This window comes from Epinephelus lanceolatus, chromosome 14, assembly GCF_041903045.1.
Source record: "Epinephelus lanceolatus isolate andai-2023 chromosome 14, ASM4190304v1, whole genome shotgun sequence".
Lineage (NCBI taxonomy): Eukaryota > Metazoa > Chordata > Actinopteri > Perciformes > Serranidae > Epinephelus > Epinephelus lanceolatus.
This window is the reverse complement of record NC_135747.1, coordinates 3,282,706-3,310,653: the sequence shown is the minus strand read 5'-3', so window position 1 is coordinate 3,310,653 and position 27,948 is coordinate 3,282,706. Positions and strand designations below refer to the sequence as shown.

Here is a 27,948-nt window from a genome sequence, read left to right as displayed (position 1 = left end):
GTTATACTGGACTCAACCGGCGCATCAGGATTCGAGTCCACAAGCGGTGGCTTGTCCGTGTCCTTGTGGCTCATATTGACAGTCAACAGTTCGCAACAAATATGATGATACAAAGTTCGTTCATCCCCTTCGCAACCGATGCATCGGAATTATGCAATACTGTGTGCACACATTTTACCTAGATGGCCATCTAAAAGTTGGTAGCGTACTACACATACCTTCCCATGATGAACTTGATGAAGCTGGCTCTGTGTGTATATCTACGGCGTCTTCAATAGATGATGCGATGAGAAGAGATGCGTGTAGGCCCGATGACCCTGACACTGGCTTCAGTCCATCCACTGTCCGCTCTGTCACGTCCGCCAAATCCGCAGCTCCTCCAAACGCAGTCAGCTGACAAACAGATGAGAAGCAGCTGACACAGTAGGGTAATCCAAAAAGCACAATTCTCTTCCACTTCCTCTGGCTACGGCTCCAATACCGTCCAGCACCGCAAACATTTGACACACCGAGGCTTTGTCTTCAAACTGGCTCCTTTGGCAAAGTTTTTGATCTGATGTAGAGGCTAAGCCGAAAGTGCTTTAGCCACTGAGGGCTGCTGCCACAGGTCGACCTAGTTGACGCACACTTGTATACGTTACTGCGTTTGTTCAAAAGTAGAGAGTCTGAAACCAACAGCGACCCTCAAAATCCACAGCGAAGACCAAAATGTCGAGCTCACCCGAACAAGCTAGCTCTGGCTAGCTATAGCTAGCAGCCTGGCTGCTAGCTCTCAACACGGAGATGACGAAGACAGCCAGGTCCTGCGAGAAATTCGCAACATGAATCATAACCTCGAAATGAAAATGGACAAAGTCATCGGGGAAGTGGCTGCCATTAAGGGCTTGGTTGATTCAGTCAAGGCCGACGTGGCCACACTCAACAGCAGAACCGAGGAGGCTGAACAGTGAATTTCCCAGCTGGAAGACGATAATGTCAACCTGAACAACACAGTGGCCAATATGACAGGCACCATTTCAAGGCTCGGCGAAAGGCTACAGTACCAAGAAAACTACAGCAGGAGGAACTCAATCAAGGGAGTCCCAGAAGAGTCAGAAAAAGGATCGGGTGTGGTGGACATGGTTAAAGAAATGCTGTGTAGACTATTTAAGGAGACGCCTGATGCGGCAGAGGCATTGGAGATTGAGAGAGCCCACAGGACGCCAATGAGCCAGCAAGGCAAGGGAATCCTCACACAGCGGCCCGGCATATCCTGGTGAAATTCTTGCACTATACTGATCGAGAGAAAGTGCGCGCCCAGGCACGAGAAGTTGGAACATTTACCTGGAATGGGTCCAAGGTGGAAATTTTCCCGGACTTTTCCAAAGAGGTACAAGATAAGGATAAGGAACAAGTTTACAGAAGTCCACCACATCTGCATGAAGAAAGGATGGCGTTACTCCCTACAGTATCCCACTGTATTCTGGGTGACGATTAACGGAACACGGCACTGGTTTGAGGTTCGAGACGCTATGTTTCAACACAGCACTCACCCGAGGAAGCGGAGTAAAACGCAGGATACTGAGGACAGGCTGTATGACGCTCTTGGATTCAACACGGACGTGAGTATTTGGGTTTACTGTGACTGTAGACTCATATCTCAGTTGGGACTTTATCTGATGAGCATTCAGTGCCATATAATGCATAATGATGTGCGCCACTCTTTTCTGTGGAACGATCGCTCCTTCTTTTGTTCAAAACACTCACTTCGGACTCTGTTGAGGATTTAGTGCCATTTATTCCGTGCGGATTGACGCACGCCGCCCTTGAGAGAGCAATTGCTCTCTCTTTACTTTTCTTTGGGATTTAAATTGACAAGTAATTAATGTCATACTTTGATAATACTGGACAAATAACAGTTTTAGTGCTCTGTGATGCCTTCTTGTTTTGTGTAGAGTACCTTATTTTTCTACTTTATCTAGGGCCTTAATGCTTTACTTTGAGAGCAAGAAATATGGTAACTACAGTCTCAGTGCCTTATGACACTTTTCTTGATATTTCATTATAGAGCAATATATGTATACATATGTATATAGGTATATATATATATTTCTCTATACTATTTTCTTTGGTGTTTCACTTGGGGAGCAGTTAATGCACTGTTTTGACAATAATAGACTATTGCAGCTCTAGTGCTGATTTTTGTTCTCATTTTTGACTGGATTTTTGTTAATTATATAACTACTATTGGAGTGGCGGCTCCTGGTGGATCGCAAACCACTTCACACGGATAAAGGTAATATGGGGGTTTTAGGGCTTTTGGCTCGATGTTAAATGGACCTGCATTTGTACAGCGCCTTTCTAGTCATCTAGTGACCACTCAAAGCGCTTTTTACACTATGAGTCACATTCACCCATTCACACACATTCATACACTGGTGGCCGAGGCTACCATACAAGGTGCCACCTGTTACTCAGTTTTAACACACTCACACACCGATGGAACAGCCATCGGGAGCAATTTGGGGTTCAGTATCAGATACTTCGACATGCAGCCTGGAGGAGCCCGGGATCGAACCGCTGATCTTTCAATTGGTGGACGACCCACTCTACCTTTGAGCCACAGCCGCTGGCTGCCGTGTGTTATGGGAGGGGACTCTGGGGAGGAGGGATGCTACGTTCTATTGGGTTTGCTGTGCAGGGGACCACCAGTCGGGTGTTCTTGGGTTATGATTTGCACTCCAATTTTTCACATGGTTTCGAATACATTAAATCACTGGCTAGATATTACATCATATGGATAATAAGATAATAAAGTTTACCTCCTGGAATGTAAACGGGCTAGGGTCCTATAAAAGAGACGCAATACACTGGATTATTTAAAACAAAAACAGTCAGATGTGATTATGCTTCAAGAGACTCATTTGCTAGAGAGAGATGCAGCTAGAATATGTGGTAGATTGATAAGTTGCTCTTATTATAATTGCTACAACAAAAAACAAAGGGGGGTGTCTATATTATTTTCCAAAAGTATAGATGTAAGGGTGGATAGAGAATTCAGAGACAACGAGGGGCGCATCGTAGTACTTCTGTTTAATCTTTCCGGCCAAATGGTGATATTGAGGAATATATATGCTCCAAATGAAGAAGACCCAGACTTCTTTCTCAATATCAAAAAAATTCTTCTGGATTTTGGAGACTTCCCAGTCATTCTAGGAGGCGATTTTAATCAACCTTTCGACGCTTTCTTAGACAAATCCAAACCCGGAATATCTAGACCCTGCAAAACTGTGAATGCAGTCAACTCGCTTTGTAAACAAAATGGCTTGCATGATATATGGAAGTTACTTAACCCAACTGCTCGAGATTATACGTTTTTCACCAACAGACATTCCATTTACTCCCGTATTGATTATTTCTTAATTTTACATCCTTAATTGCTAATACAGGGACCTGCAGCATAGGAGCAATAGCTATCTCTGATCACACTCCTGTGGATCTTGTGGTCACAATAGAAAGCAAGACTGAAAGAACTAAAACATGGCAAATGAACACTAGTATTCTACAGGACAAAATGACATGTGAGGACCTCAAAAATCACATTAATATGTTCTTTAAGACTAATAAAGACAGTACTAAACAAATCTATGTTTGGGATGCCTTCAAAGCTTACATGAGGGGGGTTCTGATTCAGAAATCTGCCATCTTAAAGAAGCTCGATCAGGAAAATACCCATAGATATGAGGAAGAAATCAAAAGATTGGAGAAACAGTTTTGGACTAAACCCACCAATTCCTGCCTCTCAGACTTAAGGCCCGTTTCCGCTGAATAAGTTCCTGGTACTATTTGGGGGGCAGGAACTACTACAGGAACGTCCTCTCGCCCGGCCCTCTCAACCACCGTGTCTCCACTGAGAGGGCTGAGTAGGAGGAAGGTTCCTGTAAAGTTACCATGCTCTGTATATGATGTAATCGTTGCGCGACCATTTTGACTGGGGTGACGTAGGGGCGTAGGGGCGTAGGGATGTCGTTAGCTGTTAGCCATTAGCGGTGTCTGTATTAACTCAATAACTCAATAAACGATCCGTGAAAAAAATATTTTTTCCAGTGGATGTCTTAGTTACAACATGATTGAGCTAACTGGAGTAGTTTCATGTCGTATCCGACAACGGGAGGCTTTTAACAGATGACGTCCTGAGGTTAGCTTTGCTGCTGCTGTTAGCTGTCCCTGTCAGCTGCTGAAACTGATGCTTTCTAGACATCGTGATTTCCCAAAACTGAATAAATACCACACATAGCAACACAAAACTGCTTTGCTAGCTCAATCATATTGTAACTAAGATATCCGCTGGAAAAAATATTTTTTTCACGGACCGTACGTACTGAGTTATCACAGACACCACTAATGGCTAACAGCTAACGGTTAGCCCAGCTAATCTACGATAACCATAGTAATTATAAATTCCGCCTTGAGTATATCCAATCAGTACCAAGTAATCCCCAAGCCCCAGCCAGGAGTCTCTCGGGGCTGTTCTGAGTACCTACCCCGAGGCAGGGACTTGTTTAGCCCCTGTAAAAGTTCCGGAACTCTGTCCTTCGGGGGTGGTTCCTGCGGTGGAGACATGCACCAACGGCCCCGGCCCCATAAAATTAACCCGAAGTTCCTGCGGTGGAAACGGGCCTTTAGTCAGAGCTAAATATGAACTTAATAAAATATTTTCCAAAAAGGCTGAATATTCTCTCTTTAGACTCAAGCAAAAATGGCATGAGTCAAGTGATAAAGCTGGGAAACTCTTGGCTAGCCAGCTAAAGGCCAGAGAAGCCTCTTGTCAGATTGCAGGGGTCAAAGACAAAATGGGCAGACTGTCACCACTCAGAGGGAGATCAACCTAACCTATAAATTTTTTTTACAAAGAATTGTACTCCTCAGATGGAGAACTAGATACAGATAAAACTTTTTTTTTTTTTTTAAGATATTTTTATGGGCATTTTTTGCCTTTAATTGATAGTATAGTGAAGTGTGAAAGGGGGAGAGAGAGAAGGAGAGACATGCAGCAAAGGGCCATAGGCTGGAGTCGAACCCGGGCCGCTGCGGCAAGATACGGATAAAACTAAGGTTTTTTTTCAGCATTTGAATTTACCTAAAATTTCTTAAGAGGACATGCAATGGCTGGACAGACCAATTAAAGAACTACAGGACACAATTAAGACATTACCAAACGGCAAAAGCCCGGGTATCGATGGATTACCCTGCAAATTTTATAAAGCATTCACTGAACAACTCGCGCTTGAACTACTCAAGACCTTTACAGCAGCCATTGAGGAAAACGAGTTCCCACCTTCAGTGACAGAGGCGGTTATTTCAGTAATTCTGAAAAAGGGGAAAGACCCACAGGAATGCAGGAGCTACCGCCCCATTTCACTTCTGTGCTGAGATGGAAAATTGCTCACAAAATTATTGGCGATAAGAGTCAACTGCATTATAAAATCTATTATTCACCTGGACCAAGTAGGATTTGTAAAAGGTCGCAAATCATCTGATAACCTTAGACGCCTTTTACATATAATGTGGAATGCCAGAGATCTCCCATTCTCGTTCGCGGCCTTGTCCCTCGATGCCGAAAAGGCGTTTGACCGAGTTGGCTGGGACTATTTGAACTACACTCTTAAAACATTTGGCTTTGGTAATTGGCTCTGGGACATTATCAAACTTATATATAAACATCCCAAGTCGATGGTGACTACCAATGGTCTGAGGTCAGCCCCTTTTCAGGTCAGTAGGGCGACAAAGCAGGGCTGCCCCCTCTCCCCGCTATTATTCATCGTAGCCCTCGAACCATTGGTGGAGACAATTAGAGGTCATAAGGCTATAAAAGGAGTGAGACTGGGGCATCAGGAGCACAAACTCCTAATTTTTGCTGACGACATATTGGTCCTAATATCACATCCCCAAGATTCTGTCCCCCTGCTACTTGATACTGTCAACAAATTCTCTGAAATCTCAGGATATAAGGTGAATTGGAGCAAATCGGAGGTAATGCCTCTATCAAAACATTGTCAAAAAAAAAAGATCTTCAGGAATGGAGATTCCAATGGATCCACAAAAAATTAAAATATCTAGGCATTCTACTTAACCCTGGACTGGTCAACATGATCAAGGATAATTTTGACCCTTTGTTGCAGAAGATTCTCTTGCTCCTCAAGGGCTGGGATAAGCTTTTAATCTCCTTGTGGGGCCAGGTCCAAATTATAAAAATGGTGGTCACCCCCAAGTTGATCTTTCCCTTATGTATGCTCCCACTGAACATACCTATAAGTATTTTTAAGTCTATTGACAAGATGTTCTCAGAATTTATATGGGCAGTGAAAAGAGCTGGAATGAGACTTAAGGGGTCTTAGGCTCCCCAACATGCAATTTTATCAAGAGGCTATTCTAATGGCTCAAATATGCTCACTCAGATTGGAAAGTAACAATAGACTGCTGTGGGTTCAGACTGAGCAGGAGTTGAATAAACCATTTAATGATGCCAACTACGCCAGAGTTCCCAAATAGACAATCCAAACATGTTGCATACCAAAACCATATGGCATCTCACAAAACAGAGAAATCCTCTGCCTTCTTAACTAATTCCGCATCTCTCTGGAACAACCCTTTATTGAGGATAGAGGGGAAGCCATTCTACTGGAAAGACTGGCACAACAGGGGCATTAGTAGCATTGGGTGCCTCTACCAAGGAAACATCTTGAAATCTTTTGGGACTCTGAGGGAACAATTAAATTTACATAAGAATGACTGGTGGAGATACTTCCAGCTTAGAGACTGCTTATTTAGAGTCAGCAAATTTGATTCAAAACCCCCCTTACAATCAGATATAGATGAACAAATAAAAAAACACTGTATCTTGTCACACATAGCAGGCTCAATTTATACCTATCTGATAGGCAAATACAGTGTAAACACTGGAGGATTGAAAGCAGTGTGGGAAAGAGATTTAGAGATTGCTTTTGATGATGATGATTGGAACTCATTAGTAGAGCAAATGCTTCTCCCTATGAGAGACACTGGATCAAAACTGATTCGATACAAAATCTTCAACAGGATCTATTTTACCCTAGCAAAATTACAGACGATGGCCCTGATACCATCTGGGGCATGCTGGAGATGTAACTCCAGCCTAGGCGACATAGTGCACGTTTTTTAGTTGCCCCTCACTGACTACTTTTTGGCGAAAGATCGTATAGAAAATCAGCGACAACCTGGGAACTTCGATAACCATTAATTCAAGCTTGTGTCTACTGAATATCACTAAAGATATCAAAGATGTTAGGGTTAAAGATTTGAAGTGGCTAAAAGTTGCCATTACTACTGCTAAAAGGGTAATATTGAGACATTGGAAGGACAGTGAACCCCCAACTTACCAAGAATGGTTTAACACTCTGGCAGAAACAGTCTCTTATGAGCGTTTCATTTACAAGATAAATAATAATTTGGACACTTTCTTAGACATCTGGGAACCGTTCCTGGCATATTCCAGGGAAACTAATACAGATTAGCATCTAGCTAGTTTTTTTTTTTTTTTCTCAGAGCCAATACATTTAGTTACAGCACAGTGGTTCAGACAGGTGGTACTGGTTCAGTTTGGGTCGGGATTGTTAATGTAAAACATTGTCTCCTTTATGGCTTTCTTAAATCTCAGCTAGGCATTATGTGTCTTTTGAGCTTATCTTTATTATTATTACTTATATATGTGTGTATATGCATATGTATTTTTTTATTCATTTATTGATTCTTATTTTATTTTATTTATTTATTTAATTTTATCATTATTATTTATTTTATTTTATTTATTTATTTATTTTTTAATTTATTTTCTTTTTCTGTTCCTGGTTTACCTGCTTTTGTTTTTTTACGTCCATGTTTTGAATATCTCTCCATAATATTTTTATGAAATTTTTGTTATATCAGATGTACACAATGCTTGTAATTATCATCTGGTTTGTCATTGCTTTAAAAGGAAACAATAAAGAAAAGAAAATGAAAAAAAAAAGTAGAGAGTCCGACAACAAACTGTGATGCGAACCCTTGGTCCGTATATTATAGTCCACAAATGGACAATCCATAAAACAACAGCGATCCGCATATGAAGTGTGGTCAAAAACTGTTAGGTTGCCGGTAGGGTTGGGTCGGTATGAGAAAAAAAAAAAGGGTCCGGTTTTTGCGAAAAACTGCATCAAGTCGGTAATACCGGATTTTCACCACTTGGGGGTGCAATTGACTCATTTAAAATAAAAAACGACCATAGGACAACAGAGTGACAATAACACGTTGTTTCTTTTATTCCTTACAAATAAATTTTGCAGCTTACTCAATCAGTGCAAACAAGGGATGCCTCCTTCGTCTGGCTCAAAGCCAAAGTGTTGCCATAGTGGCGCATTCTTTGATTTCTTCGAGACTAAATTGTCCGCCATTATCGACTCCCCAGGCTACAGTAGAGGCCTCGGCGCATGCGCACTCCCACCCCCTAGCTCAGACCCGCCCCAGCCCCACCCCCCTCTCTCTCCTGCTCGCTGTACGCTTGGTGAAGAGGCAGACACAGGTGCTCACAGACTGGACTCCGCGAGGAATGTCCGCAGTCATTCGGACTTCCATAGTCGAGTGCACTTCCGCGATGTGAAAAATACATGCCGAGTAGTCTTTTGTGTGACACTGGTGCGCGGAGCGGAGTCCGCGCGGTCGTGCTTTGCACGCACAGGGCTTGCAGACGTCCACTTTTACCAGGCGGACCTCCGCGCAGTCCACTCCACGTACGTTCCACCTGAGTATGCGGTCTGGTCGGTCTCAAAAAAAAAAAAAACCCGGTCCAAGACGGAGTACCGAACCAAATTGGTATTACTGAGAACCAACCCAACCCTAGTCGCCGGGCAGCAACACATATCGGCAACAGGTTAGTTCCTACCTAAATACCGTGAGTGGGAGGGTCAACATATTGACAGACCCAATTAACCTTTTGTCTGCATTTGGCTCTTACAGCTACTGTCATGTCCTTTTAAATTGCCCCTTGGGGAAAAATAAAGTGATTTGAATTGAATTGAATTGAAAGTCCATGGCCAAACATCGATATGTGATGAGGTCGGAGTGACATCACATCACATGTGATGTATCACTGGATTTAATGAGTGTTATTAGTGGTTATCAGCATCATAGATATGGGTTAGAAGGGGCTTTCTACATCTACTAGTAGGTTCAGACAACTTGTTGATATGGTTGTTTATTGTTAGGCTGCAACCTCAAGTGGCAGAAGTAATTATGACAGGTCAGGTGACGTTATTATAAAGAGCAAGAAAGTCCATGCAAGAGGACAGGTGGGGTGGTGGTTGGGTCAAACAACACAAAACTTTTACCCAGGAGACCGGGGTTTGTGTCCCGTGTGAAACTAAAAGTCAACATTGAGTTATATTAAGAAATGTAGTGTGTGACATGTAGTTTGTTATGTTTTTAGCAACAAACATACATATTTTGCACCAAACGATGATGATGTTTTTTCTAAACCAATGAAATGAAATTCTATTTCATATAATTTTATATGACAAATACATTGATTGATTATTTGCACCTAAACTTAACAAAAGTAAATGTGAAACTTAACAAAACTGCAACCATTTAGATGGGCTGATAACAGCCTTCTACACTTCTAGTAGATGACCCATTATGACCAATACAGTATCAATGAGGCTAATAACCACTGATTTGCCATTCAGTTGAGTGATAACTTTCCAAATGGGTGCCCAAGTGTTGCTGTGGGCTAACGGGTGGAGTAACCAGGGATAGTGAGCTACGTAAACTCACAGGCAGTGGTGGCTGTCTGAGGGCAGAGGAACAAAAGGGTGCAGACAGTTTTGGAGCATGTAGGGCAGCTGATATGGCCCTGCAATGTGTTTTCTCCATCGTAATGTCACCCTAAAGGACCCTACATCATGTTTTCTCCATTTTAAGGGCACCCTGGAGGGCACTTTTCAGGCTTCTACAGATTACCACAATGTTTTTGATGGTGAGATAAGTTACATCTTGGCACTCCTATGGTATATCTATTGTAAAATACTTGGAGAAGTTAGAAGTTTAGTTTTTAAATAGCTTCTTTTGATTGTAGTAGGGTGCGTTTAAGGACAGAGTTTAAAGATTATGTCCATGTGTATGTCACACTGTGGGAAAGGAGACTCAGACTCTTGTTCAGGCTGTTGTCACACCTGCAGTGAGTTTCTATATAACATATATTGATCCTTACTGAGTGGAAACAGTGTATCTCTTGAAGAAAGTGGTGCAGTCTTTGTTGAGATAAATAAAGGCCTTGGGCACAGTTGAACAATTTGAGGAGCTTGGACATCCAGAGGGAGCTCGGAGTAGAGCCGCTGCTCCTTCGCGTCAAAAGGGGTCAGTTGAAGTGGTTTGGGCATCTCATCAGGATGCCTCCTGGGCGCCTCCCGCTGGAGGTGTTTCGGGGACGTCCCACTAGTAGGAGGCCCTGGGGTAGACCCAGAACACGCTGGAGGGATTACATATCTCATCTGGCATGGGAACACCTTGAGGTCCCCCAGGAGGCGCTGGAAAGCGTTACTTGGAAGAGGAATGTCTGGGGTGCTTTGTTGGCCTGCTGCCCCTGTGACCCGGCCCCGGATAAGCGGATGAAAATGGATGAATGGATGGATGGTGAGAAAATATACCTCGACTGCTCAATGTATTTTGAAATTTGGAGATTTCATTCATGTAAATCTTGTGCCACATCTGTCACAAAAAAATAATCCTACGGTAATCAAACATGTAATCATGTCTTGGAGCCAAACAGTCTAATAGTCAGCCAGTGGACTGGCAGGAACTGCCCACAAAATAACACAGAGCCTTTGACAGAGGGTTCCCACAGTCATGGAAAACCTGGAAAAGTCATGGAATTTCTCAGTTACGTTTTCGAGGCCTGGAGAAGTCATTCATTCATTCATTTTCTAACCGCTTCATCCTCTTGAGGGTTGCGGGGGGGCTGGAGCCTATCCCAGCTGACATTGGGCGAGAGGCAGGGTACACCCTGGACAGGTCGCCAGACTATCACAGGGCTGACACATAGAGACAACCATTCACGCTCACATTCACACCTATGGACAATTTAGAGTTATCAATTAACCTAGTCCCCAATCTGCATGTCTTTGGACTGTGGGAGGAAGCCGGAGTGCCCGGAGAGAACCCACGCTGACACGGGGAGAACATGCAAACTCCGCACAGAAGGGCTCCCACGCCCGGGATTGAACCGGCAACCCTCTTGCTGTGAGGCGAGAGTGCTAACCACCACACCACCGTGCCGCCCCCTGGAGAAGTCATGGAATTAGTAAAATAATCATTGAAAGTTTTGAAAAAGTCAAGAAGTTTTGTTGTGTATAATGATACTGTTAGACTAATCTTCCATGGATAACCTTCCACATAATGTAACAGTATGGCAAACTTATTTTCTGTAGCTGACAATGTAACGTAGCTCTAGTATACATCACGTGTGACAACGTTTTGTTTACCATCACGAAAGTTTCTCTTTGCCTTCCATCTCTCCCTTCATGTGTGCCTGATAGCTGAAAAAAAGTCAGGACATGCTGCTGATTGGAGTATATGTAAGGACAGGCAGGTTATTGTTTTTAACCATTGGCACTAAACAAATCGAGTCTCTGCTGGTGTATGATCGCCAGTCTCTTTTGTTTCTCCGGCAGAATATCGGAAAATTGAGTGCGTTTAATCACGGTGGACAGAGTGCTTTGCCCCCGCTCCTGGCGGGGATTCCGCCTCACCTGTACCGGGCCTCGGCCCTACCTTCTCGCCGGAGGCGTCCCCATCGCTGCAGCAGTCGCGGTGGTTGGCTGGTGAAGCTGAAGCTCTGGCTGACACGCTCTTCGTCCATTTCCTGGACAGGACATGGATTATTATCTCCTCTCACTGTGCCCCGATGCTTCCTTGACCCCATTGACGTCTGCCTGGTGCCTGTCACCGGCTCATTTGAGGGATTCCAGTCCCGCCACCTCTGCCCTCCTCGGCTCTCTCAGCGCGGGGTGGACCATCTGCTCCTGAGGACGTCGCCCCGGGCTCCCCGATCCACCGGACCACGGGCCCCAGCTCCCTCCAGGATTGGCTTGGTGAACGCCAGATCCCTGGCGAACAAAACTTTCATCCTGAGGGATTTTTTCAGCTCCCGTGCCCTGGATTTCCTGTGTGTGACAGAGACTTGGATCGGCGCCGGTGAGTCCAGTGCTCTGGTCAAGCTTTTACCTGCCGACTGTTCTTATTTTAACTCCCCGTGGACGTCGGGTCGTGGAGGAGGGACAGCGGTGGTTTATAAAAACGTCTTTAAATGTAAGCAGTGCACTGTCTCATCCTCAATTTCCAGCTTTGAACTGACTTTATTTGAGGTGGGTCGTTCCGACCCGGTGCTGTGCGCTGTCATATACTGACCCCCCAAATACAATAAGGACTTTGTTAATGACTTTTCTGGTCTTCTGGCTGAAATCATGCCAAAGTATGACCGTGCCATTTTTCTTGGGGATTTTAATATTCATGTGTGTTGTTCTGATAAGCTGTTGGTGAAGGACTTTTTAAGCCTTATTGATTCTTTTAATCTGGTGCAGTGTGTGTCTGGTCCCACACATGAACATGGACACACATTAGACCTCGTCCTCACTTATGGTTTATCTGTGTCTAATTTGGAGATATGTGACGATGCGATTTCTGATCATATGCCTGTTTTGTTTGAAGTTGTTTTCTCCTGTGCCGATGTTAAATCTGGCGCCCCTGTTCAGAGCCGTCGGATTTTTAACTCTTTTACTGCCGGTCAGTTCTCCGTGGCTTTTAATCAGCTCTGTGTCCGCCCTGCCTCTGCTAACACACAGGCGCTCAGCTCCTGGTTTAACTTCTCCTGCCGAACCATACTGGACTCTGTGGCTCCAATAAAAACTGTGCTACCCAAGGCTAAAACTGAGCCATGGTTTAATGAGGAAACTCATTAAACTCATTATTACTAAGGACAAGCTGCAGGTTTCCCTCCAAATCCTAAAGGACTGTTGGCGCTGCTACCAGAACACTGTTAAAGAGACCAAAAGGAAATACCTGTCAAACCTCACTGAGTTAAATCGTCATAACCCGCGTGTGTTATTTAAAACCATTGACACTGTTCTTAATGCCCCACAGCCTGTCAGCTTGGAGGCATCTCCTGACATGTGGAATAGCTTCCTGCATTTTTTTATTGATAAGGTTGCTACTGCAAGGGCTCTCATCTCAGCCCCTGCATCTGACCCCTCTGCCCCTGTTCCTTGTTCAGCAGCTCTTGATAAGTTTGAACCTGTGTCTCTATCATTTTTAGAAGTGCTGATTGGCCATATTAAGCCATCAGGTTCTCCCTGTGACGTTGTCCCTCCTGGTTTCTTTAAAGTAGTTTTCCCTAGTATAGGGCAGTCGGTTCTGGCCATCATCAACAGCAGTCTGTCCTCTGGTGTTGTTCCCCCGAGTTTGAAACATGCAGTGGTCCAGCCCCTACTTTTAGGCCCATCTCTAAGCTGCCTTTTATCGCCAAAATCTTAGAAAAAGTTGTTCATGCTCAGTTAAAATCGTTTTTAGATGAGCATAATGTCCTGGAGATCTTTCAGTCAGGCTTTAAAACTCTGCATCGGCTTTACTAAGAGTTTTTAATGACATCCTCCTGGCAAATGACTCTGGTGACCATGTAATTCTTGTTTTGTTGGACCTAACAGCGGCTTTTGACACCGTGGACCACAATACCCTAGTGGCTCAGTTACGCCACCTAGTGGACATCTGTGGTACTGCACGGGAGCGGTTCATATCTTATCTGGCCGACAGAAGCTTGAGTGTAAGCCTTGGAAACTCAGAATCCAGCTCTGCTCCACTGCAGTATGGGGTTCCACCAGTGGCGATTGCTCTAAGACTGCAAGGGAAGCTCAGCTTCCCCTAAAATGTCAAAAAATAAGTGGTCAAATATGTACTGTTGTGTTTACATTTCATTGACTAAATATGCGCTAGAACGCATTCAACTTTTGTTCAGAATCAGCTACTTATCACAGGTCACTGACACGACTTTCTTCTCATTCATTCCTGTAGCGTCACAGTGCATTTAACAGTGGAAGCTCAGCGTCCAAAGACTTCAATGGGGAAGCATAGAGTGGGTTGTTCCACTGCAGCGAAACTAGACAGTCATTGGATAAATGCTCGGTTTTGTCCCGCCCATCGGACACTCAGCGTCTCTGGGGGTCTATGGGGCAGTGGGCTGGCCTTGGCTGGCCTGGACGCTGGGCTTCTGCATGATGATTGGATGATCTGTCTGAGGCTGAATCCCTTTTTGATTGACAGCGAAATGAGCGAATCAGCGATCTTGGAATATAAACCACCGGAGAATTTTTCAAGTTTCATTTCATTTCGTTGTTCCGAGTTGATCTGGAGACTTTTCCAGTCCTCTTAGTGACTTTTTCTTTGTTAAAAACGACTAGCGACAAATCTAGCATCTTTTTCTGGTGTTATTGGAGGCTGTACTCGTGTTTGGAGACTCTGACTTCTGTCGCTCTGCAGTTACTGTCCCCAACAAGCAGCGGGTGCTGTGAGCCCCTCCACCGTCCCAAAGCACTCACAGGCGGACACACTAGCCTTGCGCAGCAGCCTCAGAGGGTAGAATTTACATATAAATAAACGGACACATTTTATGATGTAGGCCAAAAATGAGCTTCCCCTCCTTGAAAGACCAGCAGCCACCGCTGGGTTCCACAGGGGTCGATTTTAGGGCCCCTGCTTTTTCCTTTGTATTTACTGCCCCTGGGATCCATGCTGAGAAACCATGGCATCTCTTTCCACTTTTATGCTGACGATAGTCAGATATATGTACCGCTAAAAAAGAAAAATGCCTTCTCACTCACACCACTTCTGGAATGTCTTGAAGACATCAAAGACTGGATGGCCTTGAACTTTTTAAATTTTAATAAGAAAAAAACAGAAGTGATGGTGTTTGGTCCCAGTGGCCTTTGTGACCCCCCCCACCCCCCCACCCCCCGTTGACTTGGGCCCTTTGGCAGATTTTTTAAAGCCAACAGTCTCAAACTTGGGTTTTAAGATGGACAGTGATTTTAAATTAGCTCTGTAGTGAAGTCCAGCTTTTTTCAAATTAAACAGCTGGCAAAGGTGAAACCTTTCCTTGCACAACAGCACTTTGAAACAGTAATCCATACCTTTATTACATCTCGGCTCGATTACTGTACTGCGCTTTATTTTGGAGTCAGCCAGTCCTCCCTTGCACGTCTCCAGTTGGTGCAAAACGCAGCTGTGCACCTGTTAACTGCAGTACATAAGAGGGAGCACATAACTCCCATCCTGGCCTCCCTCCACTGGCTGCCTGTGCACTTTAGAGTCCATTTTAAGATTCTTTTATTAGTTTTTAAATCTTTAAATGGTCTGGCCCCACCTTACCTCTCTGAGCTTCTTCACCCCTGTGCTCCTGCTCGGTGCCTCAGGTCAGCTGATCTGCTGCTCCTGGAGGTACAGAGGTCCAAACGGAAGCTCAGAGGGGACAGAGCTTTTTCCGTTGCCGCTCCTAAATTGTGGAACAAGCTACCTCTCCACATTAGACAAGCCTCCTCACTGTCCATTTTTAAAACTCGTCTAAAAACCCATTTTTATTCCTTGGCTTTCAACTCCGCATGAGACTCTGCTTCTGTTTTAGTGTTTTATGGTTTGTTTTATTTATTGTTTTTAAATTGTTTTAAAAACAATAAACAATTATTTTAGTATTTATTTCCTGTTAACTGTTTTATGTCCCTGTGTTGCTTTGTCTATTCATGTACAGCACTTTGTTTCAGCCGTGGCTGTTTTAAAGGGCTATATAAATAAAGTTGAGTTGAGTTGAGTTGAGACAGTATGAAGATTACATAAACATTGTTTCTCACCAGTTGTTGGCACCACACACAGTATGGCCCAGACTTGATACAGTCACTGCAGGAGTTGATTGCTGACTTTGTGCAGACTTCCTCTTGTTGACATAATCCTGTGAAATAAAACACAAACTCTATGCAACACAGTTTCAAGAGTTGAACCCAAATCAGAATATGTTTGTTTAATCAGATTTGGCTGTTATATATGAATATTCAATGATTCTTCTTCTTCTTCTTTATACACACACACACACACACACACACACACACACATATATATATACACATATATATATATGTAATTTTTTTAACAGGCTCAGCAGGACTTTCAGTGCGACCGCGGCATTCATGTAATATAGTAAACAAGCTAACAGCGAATTGGAAATGTGCAACATCATTTTTGCCGACACTAGATATCAAACAAAAGCCAGAGACCATGTCATATTAAGTATCTGTGAGCTGTAAATTTGCCACTTCCAAGCAGAAGAGAGAAGATCTCTGAGATCTCTGAAGAATTATCACAGAGCCTACTGTGTAAAGTTTATCCTCCTCTGTGGAAGAAAGTCAAGAGCGCTCACTCTGCAGCAAAATCTGGGGACCAAAATAATATCCCCAGAAGTACACTGCACAGCACACTGACTAGTAAAAAGAAAAATGCAGAGCTTACAAGAGGTATTCTATAGGGCTGCCCCTTAAAAGTTAGACATGCAAATCATCAGTCAGAGACCCCTCAGTCGACTGAGATTGCTTCAAGTCCAACAGTCTATGTTTTTCCTTTCTAGCCATTGTGCTGTGTAGTGAGTAGTGATGGCGGAATGAGGCCTCATGAAGCATTTTCTTTATTTTCTGAGCCCACTAGATGGTGCTCTTGGTTTAAAGAGAGAGGCTAAAAGAATGGAAATCTGGTGTTTTTTAAACCTTTTGTTGAACAAAAAGCGCCATCTACTGGGCTCAGAAAAAAAAGAAAATGATTCATGAGGCTTCATTCGGCCATCACTAGTAGTGAGCACGCTACTCTTTGGTACAGACAGCTGCAGGCGTGATGCAGTGGCACAGCGGAGGAGATACGTTCCACCATAAGGCTCTGAGACAACATTATCTTCTCTCTTCTGCTCTGAAGTGGTGGTCACATTTACTTAATACTTAATATTGCAATTTCCTGCTAAGGATTATTAAAGTATCTATCTATCTATCTATCTATCTATCTATCTAAACAAAACACAGTCTCCGGATTCTGCTTGATATGTAGTGTTGGCAAAAAATGTTGCACATTTCCGATTAACTATTAGCACTGTTAGCTTGTTTACTATAATACATGAATGCCACCGTCACACTGTACGTCCCGCTGAGCCCTGTTCAAACTTTAAAACTTTATGTAGAAAAACAAAAGGAATCATTGAATATTCATTTACATACAAGAGTATGGCATGGCATTTTTTGTTACTAGTTTTGTTACTAATTGGATTACTTTCACCCAAACTTTGCCCCAGCAACTCACCTCATCAGTTTCTGTATCATGCCATTATCAGGCCACCACTTTCTGTATTTTACTATTATGCATGTTTTTAGCCCCCTGTGTCCAAAAAAAATATTGTGAAGAATATTCCAAAGAAAACTAAAACAAAACATCTAATCCTATTAGAGCTGGCACCTTGCTGTGATGGATTAGCTTGTGTGTCTCGGTGACCCTGTGAGCAATTCTGACACGAGATTGAGCTTAGTTTCCTCATAGATTCAACCAGGTTGGCTTGGTCATAGGTTAGAGACCAGACAGATCTGAAGGCCATTGCAAAGATAAAACATTGTCCCATGATCCTGAAGCACTTAGCCATTTTTTCTATGTTGAGTATTCATGTTCTCCCCATGTGAGTGTGGATTACTCTGGGTATTCTGGCTTCCTCTCACAGTCCAAAGTCTTGCAGGTTGGGTAAACTGGTGACTCTAAATTGGCCGTAGGTGTGAATGTGAGTGTGAATGGTTGTCTGTCTCTATGTGTCAGCCCTGTGATAGTGTGGCGACCTGTCCAGAGTGTACCCCACCTCTTGACCAGTGTCAGCTGCCTGAAATCTACCAGCTGCCTTGTTTTATTGCCTACTGCCAAGCCAAAGACTCAAGCACCTGCTATACTTCTCTGGCACTTCCAAACTCTCTGATAGAGAACTGACCTGCTTTTCCAGTTAATAATTCTTGGCTTTTGTGCTGTGATGGCGTTTTCAACAGCTAGGGTTCTAGCTTCTGCTTCATGTAGCTGCTTGCTAGCAGTCTGGAGCTCCATAGAATGCTTCTGAACAATCTTGGCCAGGGGACTGAGTTGTTTGTCAGATTACTTCTATAATATTAAGTTATCACATTAAGGGGTTTGGCATGGGCTGGGCACTGTTCATCAGAAATATCAGATCCAGTCTGGTCGCCATCTTGTGAGCAGTTGCTGGGCCCAGACGAGGTGCTTTTTTTTTTGTGCCTGGCTTTCTTTGGTTTCTTCTGATTTTATCAAAAGACTATGGTCAAAAGTTTTCTGAGGACATAACATGAAATAACAAAAGTGGCTACCAAAATATGACTGTGGTCAGAATAAACAGAACCGTTGGACACCGAGCTATATCCAAAACATTTTGTTCAACTTGCCACCATCATGTGACCCCCCTGTAACATTAACTTTTTAATACTTACCATTTTTACCCATCAGCAGGAGCAGAAGAAACAGCAAACACTGATCCATCTCCTAATAATTCCTGAAAAATCACAAAACACAGACATTTTTCCTTTTAGACCAAAATTTAGCAGATCAGAATGAGAAACCATTTAAAATTTGTACCCTAATATGACTTTAATTTTTCAATTAAGATGCAAATTGCCTTGACCTTGATACATATTTAATATCAACCCCAGATTTGGGGATAATTAATGACTAATTACTGAGTTCTGATATGATAATATTTTTAAGTGATGTTCTGCATGGTTTAGGGCATTTTTAAGGAGCAAAATTCCTTAAAATGCACAGAAATAGCACTGATAAAAACACTAATCTACCATAAATAATTAAATAAAGTCAATTAAACTAGTCATCACAGCAAATTATAAGTTGTGACATTTCTAGTGATATAGGTGGAAAGACCATAATGTTATGTGATGTGATGTGCAATGCCAAGCCTGTTGAAACTAGCTCAAGCAGGACACTAGCAGATGTTTCATTCTGAAAGCTAAGACTGTGTATATTTGCCACTGTTCTGGACGCTGCATTGTTACTGTAATGTTTAAATTCATAATTTCAGGGAGACATAGAGGGAGGGGATTGGAGCTGAGCAGGACCAGACTTTGGCTGACAAGTGTTTGCAGCTTGTCATCATGTCTTTACAAACTTCAGAATCCGAATTTGGTGATAAAAGTTTCACACTCTGAAAGCCAAGGTGTTGTTTATCTAAAATCAAACAAAAGCCCAAAATGGCCAAAAGTGGAGATGTTATCATAAATAAACTTTGTAAAATGCTATTATTATTATTATTAGTAGTAGTAGTAGTAGTAGTATTTGTATTATTATTATTATTATTATTATAATTACTACTGCTGGTTCTATTATGGTATACTGCAGTTCTGCATGTGGCTTGTGCAAATGGTATTGCAGTTCTTGAGTAGAAGCCGTTGCTCGACTGCTGAGAATACAATCATTGTCAACACAGTACTGTCTCTATTTCATTACTTTCAAATGTAATAGACTAAAAAGTGGAAAACTAGAAAGTAATATGAGTGTTACATTGGCTATATCACTGTCAGTGATAGTACAGTAGGTCATAAAAAAAGTAACTCTAAAGTCATAGTAAAGTATCTTAAAAATGTCATTGTATGTCATAAAACTGTCAAAAAAGTCATTGTATATTATGTAATAAGCTAGAATGACTGCCCCACGGCTGTATGCCCCCATGAACCAGTCAAGTTTACACCTATGTCTGTAAAAACAATGATGCTTCACACACATCTTCCCCCCGACAGCACAGGAGATCTATACACGGTTTCAAGGTGGACATCCAAGATTAGTGTCACCAATTCAGTATCTGGCCAAATTACTCCCCTTCTGTTTCCGAGATATGATGTTGAGTAATGGCCAGAAAGAACCTTTGTTCTTATGATGTCACATTGAAGTTGACCTTTGACCTTTTGGACATAAAATATCATCACTTCATCACTTACATAACTATTGGACATTTTTGTGTAATTTTGTCATAATTACCTATGAATTTTTGAATAATGGCCAAAAACATGTTTTGTTAGGTCACAGTGACCTTTGACCTTCGCCCACCAAATTCTAATCAGCTCATTCTTGAGTCCAAGTGGATGTTTGTGTCAAATTTGAAATATTTCCTCAAGGTGTCGTTATGATATCACGTTCACAAGAAAGAGATGGATGCAAGGTCACATTGACCTTGACCTTTGACCACCAATTCATCAATTTATCGTTGAGCCCAAGTGAACATTTGTGCCAAGTTTGAAGAAATTCTTTGACGGTGTTCTCTTGTCATGAAAATTAGACAGACGAGGTCACACTGACCTTGACCTCTGACCACCAAAATCTAATCAGTTTATTTTTGAGTCCAAGTGGAGTTTGTCTCAAATTTGAAGAAATCCCCTCAAGGCTTTGAGATACCGTGTTCATGAGAATGGGATTTATGGAAGTACAGACGTACGGACGGTATGAACCCAAAAACATAATGCCTCTGGCTACAGCTTTCGCCGGCACAGAGGCATAAAAAGTCTTAGTGTGTGCACTTTTGCTCTTCGGTCCTCAATCATATGCTGGCTCCCTTAAATGGAACTCAGTCATTTAAAATTTGGGTAATCCCAGTCTAAGATTTTTGTTTCAAAATACTCCAAAATGGTAAGTTTACACTTTACTTGAGGATTTCTGTTTTATGTTACTTAATACTGCCACTCCTGTACATCTGAGGCAAATGTTGTACTATTCACTCCAGTACATTTATTTGATAATTTTAGTTACTTTAGAGATTCAGATTATTACAACAGAGTCTTTGTGCTATATTGAAGAAAAAAGCAAAATCCTACATTTCGAGAACAAAGTCACAATATGGCTGAGATAAAGTTGTAATTTCAAGAAAAAAAATCATAATATTACAAGAATAGGGTTACAATTTCATGGGGAAAAGTCATAATATTACGTGAATAAACTTGTAAAATTTTGGGGAAAAAGCTGGAAGGTTGGTATAGTAACAAAGCCCTTGACAACCTACAGATTTGGTGGATGAATGGTTAATGCACAGGACACTCACACTGGAGGCTGTCCTTTAGACCATAAGTTTTAAAAATATTGTTTGACTTAGTGGACTCAGTATTTTAAGTTCTTAGTATGTATAAAGCTGCTAAATGCACACTGTAAACATAAACTTTTGCAGAATAGTTAAATAGGCCCATTTGTGTTTACTTCATAATTTGCTGTTGCCAGGATGCTCAGGAAGGATGTCCACTTAATGGCCAGGTAACTGTAGATCATCGAAATAGGCTAATTCTTTTTCCCTTTGGTAGATGCTAGACCCCGCATGGGCATACCGTGCAGACATCAACACTTGAAAGATATAGAGAGTAACTGAAAGGGAAAAAAAGATATAGAGATAGAAAAGGAGCATCTGTGCTTCTACACCAGCCATGGCTGAGGCAACTGCAGTTCAATAGGCCTACAGGTGGGAGGACAGTTGTGCTTTCTCAACTGTTCTTTTTGTGCATCTTACAACACTCACACACATGCACACTGATTGCACTGATACTCACAATCCATGCCTTGTTTATGCTCAGTTATGTGTTTAATTGAGTTGCTTTTGTTGAATAAATAACTTTTGTTTCATCTTTGAAACGATGTGTCTCTGTTAGTTGTCATGGCTCATGACCCTGGTTGTGACAAATACTATACGTATATTATTGCTTTGGTTGGCCTTATAGGTTGGTAGTCCATATGAACAGTATAGCCAGTGGGGGAAGAACTTCTCAGATCTTTTACTTAATTCAAAGTACTAATATGACACTGTAAAGGTAAGTCAAGTAAGTCTTGAATTGTTACTTAAGTACAAACATATCGACATCAAATGATATATAAGGCATCTTACCAAAAGTAATATAAAAGAAATAGAAATTATAGTATTGGATAATATTATTGATGCATTAATGTGTTCATCGCTTGATACCAAAAGGCATCTGGAAGGCTCTGCAAATAAGTTATTAAAAGAGTGTATTAAACAAATGATATAATGAACAAAATTGTAAGTAAAACAAGCAACTAATTGCCAAAAAGATTAATAGAGTGACAAAAAAAGAAGAGAATGTCAGTCATAATAACATAAGCCATTCATTTGGCTCCATCTAGTGGCCAGTATTTAGACATGTTTTATCTCCTGAGGTAGGGACAGATGGTGGTCATAGTTAAAACAAATCAACATCAACTGCTGGTAGGAGACGTGATGTGAGCTGGGTCTTGCCTGTCAAACTATCCACCTCGACCATCTCCTTGAGTTTTTTCAGTGCTATAACAACATCACATTTCTTGTACCTTTGCATCTGAAAGGACAGTCATTTCTTGTGTGATCACAACAGAAGAGGCTTGTCAGGAAAATATAAACATAGATAATTACAAGCATTTGACAAAATGAGAGATTCTGGTTTTTTTTCTAGTGAAGAAAATTGATGGTGTACTAGTTTTTGCACTAGAAACTCATACTGGTTAGTGGAGCTGGTCAAGGTGAGTGAATTTATTGATTGATTGATTAATTTATGATTGAATAATTGTTGTGTCATTTCATGGTTTCATCTCTTTGCTGTTTGTATCACTGAATTATAAAGCACTTTGTGCTGCAATCTGTGCATGAAAGGTGCAATATAAATAAAGTTTATTCATTCATTCATTCAAAACCTTTCCTGCCTGTCAAAGATTTAGAGATTTTGGCCCATGCTTTTATTTCCTCTTGCTTAGACTATTACAATTCCCTCTATGTAGGAATCAGTCCGTCAGCCCTATCCTGCCTGCAGCTTGTTCAAGATGCAGCAGCAATAGTCCTCACTGGTATCAGTAAGAGAGGCCAGCCTGGTACTGGTACAGAATTGATTTTAAAATTATTTTATTGTGTTTTATAGTACTGCATTGACACACACCTGCTTACACCTCTGAACTGCTCATCTCTCATTCCTCCTCCTCCTGACCCTTCGGATCTGGTGACCAATCACTGCTCTCCATTCCATGTACCCAGTTAAAAACTAAAGGTGATAAAAGTATTTTCAGTTGTTGGTGGTAAAATGTGGAATAGTCTTCCAGTTCCAGCTCCAGTTCCATCTTCCCCTTCTGTTGATACATTTAGAACCTGTCTTAAGACCCATCTTTTCTTTTGCCTTTTTATTATCATTATGATGACATACCTGACCACACTGCTTAACATATGTATTTTCTGTGTTTTATTTTGTTGATTGTGCAATGCTATTCTAGTGTTATGATTTTACCAAAATATTGTATGCTCCTATTCATTTTACTTACATTGTCCTATTTATGAATGATTTTTATTTTTTTAAAATCATTTCTGTGTTTTTATTTCTTTCAGTTGTTGTCTTTAAATGTGCTCTATAAATAAGTCTGACCTGGCTTGATGTGACACTAGCTTCTTCTTGCCAACAGTGCCTGAAACTGAACCCAGCTCTCTGGTGGGCCACATGGACACTACTGCAGTTTTAGGCACACATGTGTTTGAACGTCTTACTTGTCTTTGATCGACTTTACAGCAACAGTAATGTCAATCAAAGAGAATTCTTTTCTTATAATGTTATGTCAATAATACCAAATGAAAGGCTTAACCAATCTTAAGTTCAAGCGACTGATCTTTACTTCCATCTGAACTGATCTTGCACATACCGATAGGTGTAAAAAGGTCATGAACTGTGGCCACATGTAGGTCTCCTTATACTCAGATATACCAAAACTCTTACCTGCAGAAATAGAATGTAGGATTTCCTGACAAAATGGTTACTAACTGAAAACTTGACACGACTCATTTAAATAGGCTTACTGAAAAAAAATAACTAAACCTTACCCTTGACAAGTTGGTTAACTAATGATGGGTGACTCTGCAATGAAAACACATTTAACATGAAGATATCAAACTTGATATTGTTTTTACATGGTATTCAAATTTGATATTGAAGTAGTATGCAATCGTATGAAAAATGATCCACCCAGTTGGAGGCTTCACACATAGCTCAGGCTAACAAGTGTAATACTGACATGGTTTCCTGCACACAATGGCCAGTGTTACTCTCTGTGTCAACCCTGTCAACACCATAAAAGGTAAAGGGGAAAATGAGGTTTTGTGTCATCAGTACATTTCCGCTTTGTGATTCAGGCTGAAAAAAATACTCATGAGAAAGCAGAACATAGCTAACTTGTATGTATGGATATTTGTTTCTTTGTTATCTCTACTGCTGCTGCTTCTTTTGGTTAAAATGACAAATTGACACTTTACCAAGTACTCATAACACTGGCCAAAATTACACATTTTAAAAAGGAGTTTTCAGATGGATAGATGTTGAGGTTGTGGTTGATGGATCATTATGGATAGTGTATTTAAAACCTTACAGTACACAATACCATCAAATACAACACGAAAACCAAGGCCTCAGAAATGACCAAAGATTGACTCAACACATCTGTGACAGTCGGTCTATAGTTCAGATTTAGCTCAGTTACAGTGTTCAGCCTTAAATACAATGTACACTTTTCTTACAACTCACAAGAATCACTCTGGAGACTGATAACACCTGTAATAAAGCATGTAAAACAAGACATAATTTGTCCATAAAATGCAGTGGTAATTAATTAAATTCTGCACAGTTTAAATGTACATTTCTTAGCCATAAAAATAATGTACCACACCCACCCTAACTTCAGTTTTGGTCCCCACAGCCTATGTTTCCTCATGTATCTGAGTACAGCCACTCTCCAGATGTGCCAGCTGAACGTACTGTGTAACTCTCTCTTCAAAAGGTGTAAATGATATTTCAAAAGGAAAAGCAAAGGAACCAAAGACACAGTCTGTAGCAGTGGATGGGGGTAGAGTGTAACTACAAGAAAATGCTGACACTGTATGGCAGCACTGTGAGAAAGCCTGTTACACTGTGTAATTAAATGAGATGGACTCACCACAGGCTAAATTGAATAAATAACATGAAAGTAAAGGATGGAATGTCCATATCAATGGATAGAACAGCGAGTCTGCGCAGTCTGCCCTGAGACACTGTTACACAAATAGTGGGAGGGAACGGAGGGCTTGAAGTGTTGTAGTTTTTTTCTTTGGAGTATTTTATTTATTTTTTTACTCAACCTTTATTTACCAGAAAAACTTCTTGAGATTAAAAATCTATTTTTCAAGAGTGTCCTGGTCAAGACAGACAGTAACATAAGTACAGACAGACAACATAGAACAACATTACAAGATAAAAAACACACAGCTCTGAAACAAGCAATATAAAACATCAAATGAGATTACTACAAAAAAGCCAAAAAGTATGTTAATGCATGCTATAAGTGAATCATAAAAACACACACACAAACAAAAGAGGGCCAAATACACATGATTACAAAGACCAGCTAAAATACACCCTGACATTGGCATATAGATGATTGCTTACAAAAGTCCTGCAACAGTGCTTTGAAATGGCAGATAGGAATCAATGACTACTACTGTAAGTCCTTCTGTAGAGGATTCCAAATATAAGGACCTGCAGACATAAAGGCTTGCTTGCCAAAATCTGTACATACCCATAGGTATAGATAAGTGGTGTAGTTATGATGGGCACCAGTGCACACTATTATAACGGGCCAGTACGCCCTAGCTACTAGTTTTGAAGTGCGCAGACACACACACACACACACACACACACACACACACACACACACACAAATACAGAGTTTTACTTGTATATATTTTACCAACAGTCATTTTTACCAAGTGTCACTTTTATGTTATATCTGCTTGCTTGTTAGTCATCAGAGATTTTGCACCTAAACTAGCTGCTGTAAATCATATCGTCTCATTACATGATTAATCAGAGACCTGACACTGGACAACATCAACAAACATTTTAGCCAGCAAAAAAAAAAAAATCACACCATTTTTAACATTTTTTTAACAGGAGTTCTTCTTTGACCACGGGCGTATTACCACAGCTCAGGCCCCAGTGCAACTGCACTGCCTGAACTGTCTATGTTTAGGCCCATGTTATAGACAATCAAAACATGTTCTTTGAACGGAGAGCCATAGCCATTTTCAATTTTTTGCTGAATGTACGCACATAAATATGGATCAGTATCTTCCATCTCACACATTTTATACAGATCAAAAAGGAAGCTACCTAACACACAAGTAATAGAAAGTACCCCATAGTTTACACTGCAAATTATTTCCAGGTAATTACAATATGTAACTGTAATATCACCTCACATTCAGAATTCTATTGTGAAATTAATGCAGGTAAATAGTTATTTTACAGAAGCATACTGCTAAATTACAGTAATATGGAGTTTAACTGTGACATTACAGTGAAATACAGTTATTCTACAGAAGCATATTGCTAAATTACAGTAATTAGTTGTACATAAACTGTGAAGCTACAGTTACATTCAATAAATTACAGGAACATTCTGTTTCATCACAGTAAATTGCAGGCAGAAGTACTGTGGGATCACAGTCTATAGTTGTCATTTCACAACAAATGTAACAGTAAAAATGACACAGTAATTTACTGTGAAAGTAATGCCACTAGTAGCCAGTAATTTACTGTAAATGTACAGTCAGATATTTTACAGTGTACCATAACATCTTATGCTTGTCATAATGTTTGCACTAATATTAGCTGCACTTATTGCCAAATACATTACTTTTTGTTATAATTCATGTATTATTCATTAATGCAGTGAAGATGATATGAATCATAATGTAAGTGGGATATATTCACATGTTCATGGCATCATCATATCATGCCACCTCACTGACTGTTGCCAAGATCTAAGTTGTTACCCCTACTGAGGCAAGACCTTTACCTGTTGCTAATTAGTCTGTGGGCTTTTGATGAGATGTGGCAGCTATTAGAAACTACATTTTAGTGCATGGCAGCTGTGGGATCAATTGTTTTTAATGATCACATAAATTAAATCAGTCAAATGCATACATTCACCAGCATTGTGTAATTGCTACTCAATGCTGTTGCCATGTCAAGACGGTGCTATTTTTATGCAGCAGAAACGATTAAAATATACAGCCTTGAAAATGTAAAATTAAGACATTTAGTATTCTATAAGTTAGAGGAGAAGATAGTATCAGTTAAAAGTAGGTTTTCATTCGACACTGAAACCATTCAGTGAGCTTACATGGCAAGAGTCGAAAGTGACATCATCAGTTTTGTTTCCGTTTTTCTAGGTGTGGTTTTGAGAGAACCAAAGGCAGCAGCTGAACTAAAGGCTAGAGACTAGCTGTGTTGCAACAAATAATCTGCTAACAATAGTGTCACACATTTATTGTGCAGCAATTTGATTAAACACATTACTTTAATAAAGGTTTTGAAAATAGAGTTGTTGTCTGTGCAAGACCTCAAGATTAGGTTGTGAAACATGACACCTGAAGGACCTTATCATGTCAGTCGATTCTGTGCTTCAGTGGTGCATTTTCCAAATTCAAATAAAATCAATCAATCAATAAATCAATTCAAATAAATTTATCACAAACCAGTTGAGACACAGCAAACTACTTCTTTTTATTTATTTCTGTATTTATTTTTGGAAACAGCTCATACTCAAAAATTTTAGTTTAGTAAAATACAGTAACAAAAGTTTTGAGTACACAAGACACAAAATAAATGTGTCACATGACCCTTGTTTGACAGGAATTTTATGTCAGTTTAACATAACTCTTTTTTGTTATTGTTTGAACAATTATTTAATTTCATAGAACTCTACAAATACATTGTGGCAAGCTAAGGTGTCTCAAAT

General features: G+C 40.9%; 1 protein-coding gene across 2 annotated transcripts in view; it reads right to left on the bottom strand.

The window, feature by feature from the left end:
• The window catches only part of itgb2 (integrin, beta 2), a 74,120-nt gene that overhangs the window by 44,634 nt on the left and 1,538 nt on the right, over positions 1–27,948 (bottom strand). Inside the window, exons 1-3 of one of the 2 annotated variants that reach the window (XM_033615075.2) lie at positions 23,999–24,019; positions 18,597–18,658; positions 15,942–16,039 (exon numbers count right to left, since the gene is read on the bottom strand). In XM_033615075.2, coding sequence (XP_033470966.1) covers positions 15,942–16,039; positions 18,597–18,645 — 147 coding nt within the window. In that variant the 5' untranslated portion in view covers positions 18,646–18,658; positions 23,999–24,019. Of the gene's footprint in view, positions 1–15,941; positions 16,040–18,596; positions 18,659–23,998; positions 24,020–27,948 lie in introns of those variants that run through there. The other variant, XM_033615067.2, reaches the window with a different exon arrangement.